The following is a 15,224-nucleotide window of genomic DNA, read 5'->3' as shown; positions in this document are numbered from 1 at the left end:
TAGAAAATTCTTTTAGCGGCCAAGTTAAAACGTTTTGGTTTTTAAGAGTATTTCAAAAATCAGAGACCATTTTTTGTTTACTGTTGAAAGTGTTTCATTCTTTAGACCAGACGAGTTAGTTGTCGAGGCTTTGGATGTGCTATGTGCTAAATGTGACACATTGATTGAATTTTTGGGAAATTGATTGATAGTTGAATGAAATTTACAATTTATTTTTGTTCAGAACAGTTTTTTTTTCAATAAACGGTCTATTCCACTGCTTTTATCCCTTCCTAGAAATATTTTGTGGTTTATCGGAGATTAGAATGAAAGACTTAATTATAGAAAATTCTTTTAGCGGCCAAGATAAAACGTTGTGGTTTTTAAGAGTTTTTCAAAAATCAGAGACCATTTTTTGTTTACTGTTGAAAGTGTTTCATTCTTTAGACCAGACGAGTTAGTTGTCGAGGCTTTGGATGTGCTATGTGCTAAATGTGACACATTGATTGAATTTTTGGGAAATTGATTGATAGTTGAATGAAATTTACAATTTATTTTTGTTCAGAACAGTTTTTTTTTCAATAAACGGTCTATTCCACTGCTTTTATCCCTTCCTAGAAATATTTTGTGGTTTATCGGAGATTAGAATGAAAGACTTAATTATAGAAAATTCTTTTAGCGGCCAAGTTAAAACGTTTTGGTTTTTAAGAGTATTTCAAAAATCAGAGACCATTTTTTGTTTACTGTTGAAAGTGTTTCATTCTTTAGACCAGACGAGTTAGTTGTCGAGGCTTTGGATGTGCTATGTGCTAAATGTGACACATTGATTGAATTTTTGGGAAATTGATTGATAGTTGAATGAAATTTACAATTTATTTTTGTTCAGAACAGTTTTTTTTTTCAATAAACGGTCTATTCCACTGCTTTTATCCCTTCCTAGAAATATTTTGTGGTTTATCGGAGATTAGAATGAAAGACTTAATTATAGAAAACTCTTTTAGCGGCCAAGATAAAACGTTGTGGTTTTTAAGAGTTGTGGTGCCAAAATAACGCTTTTTCTCTAACTCATATCAAAGAAATTACCAGGGAAAATGCGCATTACAAAAGTTCGACTGTGTATTTGCTAATGAATTTTCGTTCATCATCGATGGACTAAAAATCAGAGACCATTTTTTGTTTACTGTTGAAAGTGTTTCATTCTTTAGACCAGACGAGTTAGTTGTCGAGGCTTTGGATGTGCTATGTGCTTAATGTGACACATTGATTGAATTTTTGGGAAATTGATTGATAGTTGAATGAAATTTACAATTTATTTTTGTTTAGAACAGTTTTTTTTCAATAAACGGTCTATTCCACTGCTTTTATCCCTTCCTAGAAATATTTTGTGGTTTATCGGAGATTAGAATGAAAGACTTAATTATAGAAAATTCTTTTAGCGGCCAAGATAAAACGTTGTGGTTTTTAAGAGTATTGAACGCGAAAAAATGTGAACGATTTCTAGTTTCGAATTTCATTTCAAGATTTCCATCAGAATAGAAACTTTACATGTTAATCCAGTTTTCTCAACTTGGGTTAATGTTATAAAAAAAACCGCCAGTCATAAATCGTTCTAGAAACTCAAAGATTTTAAAGGGCATCTATTTTTTTATCTATCTATTTATATTTATTTTCGTTCATTAATCTTTTCCGATCTTCGATTGGCTGTTTTTATTGGAAAAAAATTGTTTGATAAAAAGTATTATGACAATGTATGGGATCGGGTTTTTTTATTAAGAGTAATGAACGTAGTGAGTACTCTTATTTAGGTCTTGCTGATTTTTTTTTCAGGAAAAAATCTTAAAGTTTGATTTTTCGCGTTTTGATTTCTTGTCAAGTTCAGTGCATTTCTATTGTTATAGGAAGGCAAACTCCACTATCGAACAGCAAAAGTGTAAAGGTCACGAAAAACGTGATCGACTTCTAATTTCGAAAATGGAAATTAATTATCGAATTTCCCAGCGAAATAAAAGTTTTGCCTATTGATCCAGTTTTCTCAAACTGTGTTTAATTTAACAAAAAAGTGTCCGTGATAAATTGTTCTACAAACTCAAAGGGCTTTAAGGCCATCTATTTTTTTTTCTTCGAGAGTCAAAAGTTGAAGGTTTTTGAAAAAAAAACAAGTCAGTTTTTTTTCAGTTTCGTTGCGTTTATTTCTCTTTTCCAATCTTAAAAACTATTTCTCCAAAACTATTTAACGAGTTTTTACGTTTGCAAAAACAAGTGTTTTGTAATTGGGATTTAGATTTTTTCCCGCAACATTTTTAGTCCATCGATGATGAACGAAAATTCATTAGCAAATACACAGTCGAACTTTTGTAATGCGCATTTTCCCTGGTAATTTCTTTGATATGAGTTAGAGAAAAAGCGTTATTTTGGCACCAGTAGACAATATCTTGCTCATTGTTTGTCGGCATTATCCATCTAACAGAGATGGCGACGAGGAGGAGGTTTTTCAACACGTTTGAGAGCATCTGTTACGACCTCGCCCTTGACTTAAGGTTTCTTCGATGTGTTAATCTCTTTCTTTTATTTTCTTTTTTTTTCGTTTGTTTTGCTTAAGACCCTGCATGCTTCCAGTTTTTGAAGTCACGCTCTCACGTGCTTTTCTGATGAAAGCCTAGGTGTTCAGATTGAATTTAGCGGCGCCAGCTGAAGTGGATTTATTCCCTGCATGCTTGTGACTAGCTTCCTTTTTTCATGACCATTAGCTCAGTTTTTACCTCTTGCAATTCTTGGTCAATCGTCTTTTTGAGCACAGTTCTTGATGCAGTTTTTCGATAATCGAAAGACTGTTCTTTTACTTGTTGAAGATCGGTAATCAGAGCAACATCATTCAAAGTGTACAACTTGTTTATTGGCCATTCTTAAACCAATACAGGCTTCGCAATTTATTCGTTTGACCAAGTTTTTTGATCACTTGCAAAGAGCATACTCAAAGAGTTCGACAAATTGAATCGTAATTCTGCAATCGCTCCAATAAAACTTGTTCGGTTTGTCGAGACATATCTATCTGTTTAATAAGTTTATCAAAACAATTAGGCAAATAATTTTAATAGTATAAACAGACTGAGTCCATTCGTACGTTCAATAAAGCTTAAATGCTAAATAATGTGATACAACCAAGATTTTCTTTAGATGGGTTCAAATGGGCGATGTTGATCATGACAGCAGGGTTGGTGAATTTCCTGGAAAGAACACTGTGTGTTGTGGAGGAAGAGTGGTCACGGGGCGAGAATGGCCCTTTGTGGTTGGGGGACTGATATTCGTGTCTATTCTAGTGGGAATGTTCGCAGTTGCAGAGTTGGTAACAACGAATACTTGCGAATACTTAAATTCCTTTTTGAAGATAACTTTTTGTTATATTGATTTTACGTATACACAATTCTACAAAGATTATGTATATGAGCATGCATGGACATAAAAACTCATATAGAATCAATTTCCGCGAATCACTCTTAGATATCAATTTTGATTTTATTCAACAAGTTTTTTTAGAGCGCCGTTTCTAATCGAACACTTCTCGATTGTCGTAGTCGTGATACCAATTGTGCTTCTTTTGTATGGACTGCTCAACTTCCTCTGTACTCTCTTGAAGGATCCGGGTATTATCCCGCGCTCTACACAAAGCGAAGCGTGCTATTTGGAGAGGGATCTAGGTTAGCACCAAATGGAGTTTTTGTATCGTCGTATATACGATAGCAACGGCAATTCTAATGTGTTAAGATAATTACACTTGTGAGAGCAAGTGTCTTGTAATCGGAACTAGACTTTTTTTCCTGTAAACAACTTTTCTTGCACTTTCCTTCTCTTCTTTATCCACTTCTTCTTTTCTTGCTTCTCTTGTTGCCTTCTCTTAACAATTTCAAAGTTTTCCCACTTAGCTTAGCGGTAACGCCGTCGCTTTTGCACCCTAAGGTCTCGATTTCGAGTCTCAACCGGACCTTGTTTTGTTTCAGTATGTATGCAATTGAAGTTTTTTTCGGTAGAAACTGAGTTGTCGGACTTTCGTTTGTCTGCTCAAGTTTTGTAGGCTAAGTTGCTTCATCATTGATTTTGCCTGTGTTCTAAGCAAGTTTCATAGCAGTTACTAGTGCAGGTGGTGTAAATTCTACTTTCAGGGGGACCTGAAAAGTTCTTAAAAAAAGTTTTTTTTTTTAAATCATTTTCTTTGGATCAACTGGTGTCTGCTCGAAGAATGTGGGTTTAGTTGCCACATCACTGATTGTTCTTGTGCTGTAAGTAACTTTCATTATTGTTGCTAGTGCAAGTGTTGTTCATTCTAGATTTAGGGAGGACTTAAAACATTTGACTTTTTTCATAAAATATTTTTTTCCATGCAGTGTGGTGTCTGCTGAAAGATTGTCGTCTAAGATGCCACATTATTGATTTTTTTGTGATGCTAGCAACTTTCAGTCTCAATTTAAGTGCAAATTTTGTTCATTGTAATTTCAGGTGGGACTTTGAATTTTAAAGATTTTTTGTAAAGTCATAGTATTTTTGGCTCAACTTATCTGCTCAAAGATTGTCGGCTTCGTTTCCTCTTCGTAAGTTTTGTTCCGTTGCTAATTTAATTTTTAGCATGTTTGTCTGGAAAGAACTTCTATGAAGGCAATCGAAAGTTTAAATTTTATTTGTTTTCGACTTTGTGTTGCTTCGCAACTGGTGCGAGGCTCCGCTTCGCCTCTGTGGTCAACTTTTTTCTGACCGAAGTCGCAAATTTTTGTGTTCATTTCTAGTACCGCTTTATTACAGTGCATTCAGTATTATTAGAAGTAAAAACGAAGACTTCGATTTACCCGGTGGCGAATATATTCAAATTAAATAGTATTGTGAATTTATGAGAAGAATGAACAGCGGCATTTAACTGAACATGGTTATAACATATGAAAGTTATATTTTGAAGGACGCAACTCATAGAGAAAGTGGTCACCGCAGATAGTGAGATCCATCCCCTGCTCTAGCAAGATTTTTTGTTGACTTATTGTTCCGACATTTTGAAAAATGGAGAGGAACTTTATATTCTTTTTTTTTGGTTTTCCACGCTAAACCAGCTACCACATATAGTCATCGGAGAGAGTTGAATGATATATTATGTTAAAGCAATTTTAGTCTTGGTACGAACGACATGAAAATATTCAAAATTTTTTTACCAGTCGAGAAAACCAGGTTTGAAATTTTTTTTGTCTTAATTCGATCGAATATAGCGAGCGAGCAGGCTTACAATAGCTTGTTTTAATGGCTTAGAAGCTTACAATAGCCTAGTTTAAAATGTAAAAAATGATAATTTTACTTGGACCTTTTTGGAATCAAACAGAAAACATATGAACGCCTTTTTGGAATCAAAAATTCAAAAAACTGCAAATTGATTTTTTTTTGGTTTCTAGTCATTTTTCTACAAAATTTGTTTTTCACTTTGCTTATTACTATGAATGTCGAATATGCCTTATCTCTAGTTTTTCGTGCAGATCCTTTTGTCACAACACGGAAAAATATGACACTAATTAAAAAAAAAAAACTTTTTTGTATTTTTTAAGGCTATAGTCGAAACATTCTCTGCTACTTGCTTTCTTTGTTTTCTTCTTCGTCTTGTTTTCATATTGTTTACCCGTGTGAGAGCAAGCGTCTTGTAATCAGGAACTATAATTTTTTTGAACTTACTTTTTATTGAACCTGAACAAAAATCCAGGCTCCGTCCCTCTTGGTCTAAAGATAACGCGGCGGCCTTTGCATTCCAAAGTTTGAGGTTTGAGTCCCACCTGGACCTTGTTTTTTTCAGTATGTATAAAGTTTTGGCTTAATTGGCGTCTACCCAACTGTTGTCGGTTTTGTGGCCGCTCGGTAAATTGTTTAGAAAGTCTAGGAGTCGCGGTTTTGTGGGTTTTGATGCACAGGCGTCGTACTTTTTTTCTAACCTGTAAAAGATGGAAGGATCTTAAATTCAACTTTTCCCGCATATTGAGTCACAAAAAATAAATATCAGATCATATAAAAGTTCATTCATTCGTAATTGAATCGGTATTAATAATTTTTCAAATTCAGTGTGTCGAATGTAAAGCGTGCTCTTTTAGTCCTTTTAGACTGTGAAAGTCTTTTGTTTTTTTTTTGTTAAAGAAGCCGTTCTAAAATTTTAGCAAGCTTTAGTGCCCACCTCTTCCGCACGCAAAAAAAATAGAAGAATTGCGTTTTTATTGCGGACTGGTCGGAATCTCACCAAAGCCACAAACTTTTTTTGTTATTACAAGCAAACTCTTGTTTTATGTTACGACTTTCCTTTTTCCAACCCAATTCGCCTTTTTTGTTCATATTGTGTTCAATTGTTTGTTGGATGTGTTTATATACCAGCGCTACCTTTCACTCGATGCTATTATTTCAAGGATATTGTTTTTTCATCATTACCTTGTCCTTCTTGAGGAGCATAGGGCCTCAACCGAGTGCATTTGTATCACGCAGTTCCCTCTGAATGTCCTTCTTCGTGTAAGTTGTGGTCGGTCTTGCCTTAGCGTGGTTGGTTGGTTCCAGTTAAGCGCTTGTTTGAAAACATCGAAGTTGTCTTTCCGAAATGTATGAACAACATTCCTTCGCTTCATTTGAGGATAAAACCAGCTGATCTTCTTTTGCGCGGCAGAGTTTTACTGATCAATTTGCATAGGACCTTAATACAAACAAGACTGCTCGTATCAGGGCGAAGCCATGAATGTTCCGACTGCCTATTAAGGTTTATGGAGCAACAGTAATAACATAAAACAATCAATTGGAATAAAATAAAATGAATTTTTTTTCTCTAAAATTGAAATTTTTTTAATGAAAATCATCCCCCCACACGCCATATATATTCCAAAAGAATAGAATTCGTTCCTGGTAACAAATCAATTATGACAAATAAGCTTCTTTTAACCAATTTCGAACATTTTCTATGACGGATTAAATCTCCGCTTACGCGTTACTAGCGCGAAGTATATCGCGCGTTAATTGTCCCAAAATGGCTATCTTTAAACCCCCATTACTTTACGAAAGTTGATCACAGGTAAAATATTGTTTGAAATTTGAGCTCAGGACAACAATAATTTTTGAATGATAAAAAAAATTCCGTCAAAAATGGCTAGTTAAAAAGTCGAAATTTGTCTGAAGAAAAAATTCCTTTTCAAATATTCCCTTAAAAAGTCGAAATTTGTCTGAAGAAAAAATTCCGTTTCAAATATTCCGAGCACAAATATCACGTTTCTTTCTTATCGAAAGTCGGAACATTATTGAATTTTTAATAGCACTGGATGAACCGAGCTCGAATTTAAATATTTGTTTCCAAGTTATGGCGGTTAGAGGAATGTCAGTTCGATCAATTTGGGATAGTTAATGCTAGTTATTTATCAGTGTTCTATTAAAGCGTAGCATATAATAATAATTGTGGTTTCTGCGATTCGCAGAGGATCTATGAAAGGCCATACAGTCTGTCTAAGCATAGTCAGTTTCTCTTATTTCCCCATATTCCGGATGAGTTATTTTGTTGATTGATATGCGTCTCAATAATACGGCTCAATGCAATTTGAATTCCTCTGTTAAATTTGAGCTTTTTTAAAGCAGCTTCAAAGGTATTGATGCTCTAAGCCCAAATTTCGAAAGGTAATTTACCCAAGTTTTTTTGTCATGTTATGGCGGTTTGAAATTGCCAATGCGGCTAATTTGGGTCAATTAATGTGCGAAATTTTTGTGGTACATTAATCTCGGCAAAATCTATTACTTTAAACGATTTGCAAAACAAATCCCACGAAAACTCAACTTTCATTTATTTTTCATCAACAATCCATTTTTTATTTTGAAATTGATTCTATAGGTGTTAAAGAGCAGTCGGATCATTCAGGGCTTCGCCCTTATACGAACAGTCTCGTTAATCTCTTTGTGAACGAAATACTTTGTACATTACGTTGCGAATGGTGGATTAAATTTCTCGTTATTTTTGTAAGTTTTTCATTAGTTGACCGTTCAAGGGTCTTGGTTATGCTAGTTTTTGCGACATCGAATCTGCATCTCAGCGTAATTTTTTCCATTTTTTAAAAGAAAAAGTTCGTCCATTTTTATTTGGCAATATAAAGTGTCAGTGAACGCAGTGAGGACACTTACTTAGGACGTGATGATGGTTTTAATTTTTATTTCAGTTTTTTTCCGATCTTTTCAAGTTCGTTTTAAATCATTCGTTAAAAGTGAATGACTTTTAGGTTCGGAAGTGGATTTTAGTTAAAAGATTTCCCGGCAAAACAATAATCAATTGATCCAGTTTTCTCGAATTGGGCCAGTTTTGTGAAAAAAAGTTGATCACAAAATGTTCTTGAAATTTGGAGCGCCTTAACGTGATATATTTTTTCGACAAATTTTTAAAAGTATGTTTTCTGCTTTACTTGTTCGTTGACAGCTATGTTGAAGTCATTAGTTAGATAAGTTGAATTCTGAAAACTGTGATTTTGCCTGATCTCAGGGACTTGAAGTTCACGAAACCTTCTGTTATAGTAGAAAAGACGGTAGCTGTCAATAGCAAGAGGAAAGGAAAGGAATATGAGCCGACTGTGGTGGTGATTGGAGGCGTGGATGTTGAGATTAAGTGGTGCTCCACGTGCAGACTGTGGAGACCCCCGAGGGCATCCCATTGCCGCATATGTGACAACTGCATTGGTGGGTGGTGTGGTTCAATTGCACTCTGCAAAAGCAAAAGGGCTGACCTAAACATAGACTAGATTTCTCGAAAAAGTGTGGACCCGTCGAAAAACAGCGCGAGCCACTGGTTGCAGATTATCTTCAGAATGTTGCATTTCAACGCAAGTTCGATTCTGTCGTTTGAGTTATCAAAACAGTTGAGAACCTTGTATAAACTCCTTCTGTGTGCTGTACCCATATATGGCAGCAAACATTTTGGTCATGTGCGAGGAGTGTTCACGCCTTCTCATGTTTTCAAAAAACCAGCACCAAACAACACCGTTTGGTAAACAGCCGTTGTTTCTTTGGTTCTTGCTTCGGAAGAACTAAAAGAGCAGTTTTTGATCTGAGGGTCTCTAAATCTCGTTACAGGAATTTCCTTTTTTTTTAAATGAGAAGAGAGCATAAATGGTCGGAGCTATTCGAGATTTTTTTAAAATGTAAAAAGTCAACTAATTAAATTTAAATAGGCTTACAAAATAATGAAATAAATTTGAATTTTCACGTTCCGTCACTATGGGTTACCTATAAGTTTCCTGGCATACTGTTAACGTTTGGTGTGTTTAGAGATGTTTGATCACCATTGCGCGTACATGGGCAATTGCATTGGAAGGAGAAATTACCGCTTCTTCTACATGTATCTACTCTCTATGTCAATACTATTAGTCTACGACCTCGTCTTCTCATTGTACCATCTCGTTCATAGTGAGTGGATTTCTTGATTGGGCTTCCAAATAAACACGAAGTTATCAAGTTAAACCCAGTATGGCCAACCAAGAATAAACCTAAATTAGACTATCTAACAAACTGTCCGAACTCTCATTTAATCTGACGTAACTGGCACATTTATTCCTCATCACACGGCGGAGCATAGTGCGATAATACGATGCAACTTTTTACGATCTAACCTCAACCGCAAATAGAAGTGCTACTTTTGGTTGCACTTTTCAAACGGTTGGCTGTAATGGCCGTAAATTGCCAGGTCAGGGTGATCACGGTATCAGTGCAGTCAGTGCAAAGGGTGATCTGTCAGTGCCAGCAAATGAATATCAGTGAAAATCAAAAATCTAAGCAGGCTTACACCATATTTTCATGTTTTTTTTCAGGTAGTATGAGCAGCTCTGAGAAGAAATAATTAGTTATGTCAAAGTAGTTGGGTGAAAAAATTTGGGCCACTGAGTTGGGCCAATAAAAAAAAGTTGGGCCAAAAAGCCAAAAAAAACTAATTTTTCGAAAAATTTCAGTTCTGGCATTTAATTTAATCAGTGCTAGTATCAGTGCCGTCAGTGCCTGCGATGTTTCAGACACAGTGGCCACCCTGCAAGTGCTCTGAGTTTTGATTAGTAATAGGCTAACACAGTTGATGGTTTTTCAATTCATCAATTGGGATGCCGGACATCAAGCCGGACGGGACTTCAAGCCGAATCGTATAATTAGGGACTTCAAGCCGAACATTTTGTCAAAAGTCATGAATCATGATGAATTTGAAGTTTTTTGAAGAATTTTTCTAATTTCATGAGCTTTCTTTTCAAATTATTGGCTTTTTCAAACTTTTTGAGCCTAATTGATATTTTGGCATATTAAAAATTAAAGCATTGTTGAAGGGGTTTTTCCTGAGTATAATTTATGCATTTCAAAGTCCAGCTGATCTAACTATCTGATGCCAATCTTAAGTGTGCGTTGTTATGAAGAACGCATATTATGAACTAAACTTGCACAAACTTTTGAAAATAAACAATTTATTGATAAAAATTTAGCGTTTTGAGGTGCTTGTTATGTTTTAATTTCGGCTCGAAGTCCCTTCGTCTTGAAGTCTCGTCTTGTTGTTCTAGACTCTATCAATTGAACTGAAAAAGCTATATGTTTCATTCAACAGTATAATTTATATCCCTGTTCAGAAAATTTCCAACTTGATTTACTTCGCGAGATTTTCGAAATGCATAATTTATTCACAATTTGGCTCAATACATTTTACTTTATTACATACAACGTTAGTGTGGTTGCCTTTAGTGTATTACATTCCAACTTATTACATCCAGAGTTTTCGTGTTTTTTAAAGCTCCTGATTTTTTGCCGCTTTCTCGATCGTGTTTGCGAAGCTGCAGCTTCGCCTCTGTGTAGAAAGCTAGTGTTATGGGGATCGACCTTTTACCCGACCGACTTTTTACCAGAAAAGTTATAACATGGACCTCTTACCAGACTCGATAAACAATTTTGAATGACAGATGTAATGATGCCGTTTAGTCTGGTTAAAGACAATTTTTTCACGGTTTCTCGGCGAAGTTTTCTTTGTTCTAACCGCTTTCTTTGCGAATCCTCCACTATTGTAAATTTATCTTAACTGAGTTATGGCAGTATGGTGAGGTGAAAGGCTGGTCTGGTAAAAGGTCGGTCTGGTAAAAGACGTAGCAAATTGAAATATTTATTCGTCCGCTATAAATGTGTCAGTTACGTCCGAATAAACGAGAGTTCGGGTCGTTTAGTAGATGGACTATTTTAAATGTATTCTTTGTTGACCATGCTCTTCAAGCTTGGTTTTTGCCATTTTCAGGTCTCATCACCAAAGATAAACTCGTAAACACGGAAGCAGTTCTGACGGCAATAAATTGTCTAATCTTGGGAATGACAAGTATGGGAGTCCTGGTTTTTCTGTCCATGCATGTTTACTTAGTGGCCTATGGGTTGACGGCTTCTGAGGAGTCAAAGGCAGCGATGTCCATTTATATTTACAATTCTAATTATAATCAGTTTTTGTATAAATTTTAATTTATTATTCCGGTCACTTCACGAAGTGTGAAGGAAAGAACTGGAGAATAATTTTCTGATTGTTAGACCAACTTCCACGAACATCGGTGACACTGACATCTCAATTTTAATGACTCGGAATTTAGTTCCATTGCAATTTTAAAGTGTCAATCAATGTATTGAAGACACTGATATAGGTCTCGTCGCGATTATTTTTGGGTTTTCAGGGGAAAAAATCTTGAAAATTTGTCACTCAAATTTGACTTTTTTTGTGTTTTGTCTTTTGATTTATTTTTAAGTTCAATTCATTTCTTTTTTTTTCCACGAGCATAGCGTAGTGTGATAGTACGTTGCAACTTGTTTTCCAACCGAAGTCGCAAATAAAAAGGCTACTTTTGGCGGCACTTTTGAATCGGTAGGCTGCATTAGCAGTATCATGCCATGTGCTTTTTGATTCAGTTGATGTTAACACAGTTTTTAGTTGATGTTGATTGTTAACACAGTTGATGTTTTTAATTTAGGGACGATGAACGTATATAGGTCGCGGCGATTTTTTTTTTCGTTCTTTTTTCAGGAAAAGTCTTCAGGCTCAAATTTATGATTTCTTTTCAAGTTCATTTCTTTGTTAAAAGTAAGACAAAATCAACAATCGAACAGCAAAAGTTTAAAGGTCGTGAAAAACGTGATCAACTTCTTTTTTCGAAAGTGGAATTCAATTTTCAAATTTCCCTGCGAAATTAACATTTTACCTTTTGATCCAGGTTTCTCAAATTGGGTTTATTTCAGCATCATAAAAAATCCAATCATAAACTTTTCTGAAAATTTACGTAGTTTTAAGGGCATCTATTTTTTCTTTGAAATTCGGAAATTTTTTTCATAAAAGAAATCGTTTCTTTTTTGTAAATTGCGTTCATTGATTTTTTTCTTAACTGTCTGTTGGCTGTGTTTCATCAATTGAAACAAAAAGCTTTGTTTCATAGAGCAGTATAATAATTAAAATCCCATTCAGACATTTTTCAATTCGATTAGCGAGATTTGTCAAATGCATTATTTATACGCATTTCGGCTTAATACATTTTTAATTATTTATATGAAAAATAAGCGTGGTTGTCTTTAGCTTATAACATGCCGAGTTTTTAAATGTAAAAATTTAGTTTTGCGCATTTTAAAGCTCCCGAAATTTTTCCGCTTTCTCGCTTTTGTTTGCGTTGCAGTTTGGCCTTTATGTTAAAAGGAAGGCAAACTCCTCTATGGAACGGCAAAAGTGTTAAGACCACGAAAAAATAGGAATGACTTTTAAATTTAAAAGCGGATTTGAAGTTTCATAAATTATTATGGAAATTCGTTGAGTTTAGTAGCTTTTATATTGTTTCTGTGAATGTCGAAATTTGACATTTTTCAAAAAACAAGAGTGATATTCTTACTTCCTTGATTTCATTGACAATTTTCCATCTGTCTCCAGGCCAATAATTGTTTTTAGCCAAAATTATCTTTTGTTTTGTGGTTTTAAACCTAATTCAATTGTTCTTTTAAAAAATATTCGGATCATGTGAACAATTTCTGCCCTTAATAATCCAAGCGAGCAATCTCTCAATTAAAATTAGCGGCAAACTCAAGCCTGAAGACTTGTTTGCACTATGCACAAATCTGATTGGCTGAAAAATATAACTGTTAACTAAGTGAACATACTCCCCCTAATTTGATTTAGGAGTAGATTGTTCACTTGATCCGAATGTTCAACTACAAATTTAGTTTTTTCCCCAATTTTTCAAACTTAAATCACGGTAATCGGATTATTCTGTGCTACTGCGAAGCATCTGGTTATCCTTGATTAGATATAAAAACAAATACAAATGTAATGGAAAAGTTCGATTTGGATACAACACCTAAAAATGGAAAGCAACTTACATCCAACTTAAATTTACGTCAAGTTGCGTCAAATCGTGATGCGACATAAGTAGACTGTAGGTAGGTAGCATTTCAAAAAGCAAAGTTTCGTCGCAATGCAATTTGCGATAATAACAAGAAAGATAGTTAAACAAAATAGATTTAACATGGCTCAGCAACAAAAAGGCCATGCCTTAGCGGATGTGGGAATCGATATGGAATATTTTAACAGAATTACGAAGCAATTAACCTTGATTTAATGGGTTTGCGATTAATTGTCGATTTTCATACTTGCGACGAAGTGTCGCTTGCCTTGAATTGCCACCTACATCAAGTTGAGGTCATGTCATGTCAAAAGTTCTAGGAAAGGTATCTGTTTACACAAGCAAAGCTTGTGTTATAGTATTAAAACATTTAGTTTCTATAAAGAAACTCAAATGGTGATAATGATCATATAAAAAAAAAGTAGCTCAGAATTGTCGCATAAGTGGACATACTTTATTCTCTTGTGAATCTTTGATCAAAATTTTGTTAAATTTATCTGCAATTAAAGTTTTCGTTTTTTTTTAAATGGGCATTGCTGGTTGAAGGGAGTCTGGACTCCTGGCAGTGGAACCCAGTCCAACCACAGTCCCTTCACTTCGAAGAGGGGTTGTGCTGTGAATACTGTTCAGAGTATATGTGGGCCGCAGTACCCAAGGTAACACAATATGTAGCCATTTCTCAGTGTTCTCAACAATTTCATTGCCTTGTCTTTCTTGAGTCAATTTTTATGCAACGATGAACGCAAGCCTAGCATTTAAATTGCGTGACTATCAAGCTATTTTGTCTTCGGAAGAGGTGGACCGATGGTGGACAACCGTCTATTCTCTTGTCATATTGTTCATGAAAGCTTGTAGAAAAAACCAGCTACCCCACTCTGTTAATTGTCAACCGCATGGTGGCTTGAGGGAAAAGACCCCACGCCCCTCGGAAATTGGATAAACTCGCGATACCAATTGTGTTGTTTTGTATTAAATTTAGCGATATCAGTTTTTGGCCGACTAGCTTTAAAAAATTTTCCGAAGGATTCTAAGTTCTCACTAATATAGGGTTTCTTTGAAAATCAATCTACATATAACGAAAAAAGCTGCATTCAGAATTTTGTCAGAATAATTATAGCAATTGCTGTTTTTTAGATTGAAATTTTGAGCGTTTTTCCAAGATTTAAGGAAATTGTCATGGAGACGAGACTAAGTGAATTTTGTCATGGTAAATATCGATAAAAACCTGTAGTACCCGTCTTAGCATTTCCAAGTCCCTTAATGACTTAATTATAATTTTATTTGCAGGTGTGTTCGTGTTGAAAAACGATGCATTGCAGAAAGATCACTCTGGGTCGATTTGTCGAATTCAGATGAGAAAGTGGGACACCAAAGCCACAGTGAAAGTAGCAGAAGCTTCACGTCAAATTCAGTTCATCCTATTCAAATAGTCATTTGAGTTTCGTTTCTGTTCCTGTTTAGAACCAACTAAAGCCTGCATAGTCATATCGCATTGGCGCAAGCATCTTATCAAGTTTTACTTTTTGTTAATAGTGTAAATATTGTAAAATTATCCATAAGTTATAATTTTGTAATGTTTAATTTGGATTTGGACGAAAATTGAATCCGCTGTAATTGCATCTAATTAGCACTTGATTCGTTGGTTGATAAAAGTTGACGTCTTATAGATAAATATTAGTCATCGGTTAATGAGGCTAGAAATAGACATCTGTACACCAAGAACATTGCCGCAAATTCGCTCTCACCATTTTCCGTATTAGCTGTTTTCCTACCAACACGCATCATTTTAAAGAAAAATTTGAGCGTAACATATTTCCAGGATAAAATTTCCAAACTATCATTTTTCTT

The 15,224-nt window shown here is 35.0% G+C and overlaps 2 protein-coding genes across 3 annotated transcripts in view; both read left to right on the top strand.

Moving 5' to 3' along the window:
- Window positions 1-15,224, top strand: part of LOC134845446 (GTP-binding nuclear protein Ran-like) — a 38,399-nt gene that overhangs the window by 21,124 nt on the left and 2,051 nt on the right. The window lies entirely within an intron of this gene.
- LOC134845443 (palmitoyltransferase ZDHHC9-like) lies at window positions 3,157-15,219 on the top strand. Of its 2 annotated transcripts, none has more exons than XM_063862327.1 (7): window positions 3,157-3,318; window positions 3,514-3,674; window positions 8,521-8,679; window positions 9,268-9,405; window positions 11,252-11,406; window positions 13,923-14,032; window positions 14,664-15,219. In XM_063862327.1, the coding sequence occupies exons 1-7, from the start codon at window positions 3,164-3,166 to the stop codon at window positions 14,812-14,814; spliced, it is 1,029 nt and encodes a 342-aa protein (XP_063718397.1). In that variant the 5' UTR covers window positions 3,157-3,163; the 3' UTR covers window positions 14,815-15,219. The 2 variants fall into 2 exon arrangements, with proteins under 2 accessions (XP_063718397.1, XP_063718396.1); XM_063862326.1 differs by having other exon boundaries at window positions 8,518-8,679.

The sequence above is a fragment of the Symsagittifera roscoffensis genome, chromosome 5 (genome assembly GCF_963678635.1).
Source record: "Symsagittifera roscoffensis chromosome 5, txSymRosc1.1, whole genome shotgun sequence".
NCBI classification, from domain to species: Eukaryota; Metazoa; Xenacoelomorpha; order Acoela; family Convolutidae; genus Symsagittifera; species Symsagittifera roscoffensis.
The sequence above is the reverse complement of the archived record's forward strand: the minus strand, read 5'-3'. Positions and strand labels throughout refer to the sequence as shown.

What these genes read in the sequence shown, in the direction of transcription:
- LOC134845443 (XM_063862326.1), top strand. Translation starts at nt 3,164, where the DNA reads ATGGGCGATGTTGATCATGACAGCAGGGTTGGTGAATTTCCTGGAAAG. An exon ending in CATATGTGACAACTGCATTG is followed by an intron (nt 8,680 to 9,267) that starts GTGGGTGGTGTG and finishes TGGTGTGTTTAG; the next exon opens with AGATGTTTGATCACCATTGC. An exon ending in CGGCTTCTGAGGAGTCAAAG is followed by an intron (nt 11,407 to 13,922) that starts GCAGCGATGTCC and finishes TGCTGGTTGAAG; the next exon opens with GGAGTCTGGACTCCTGGCAG.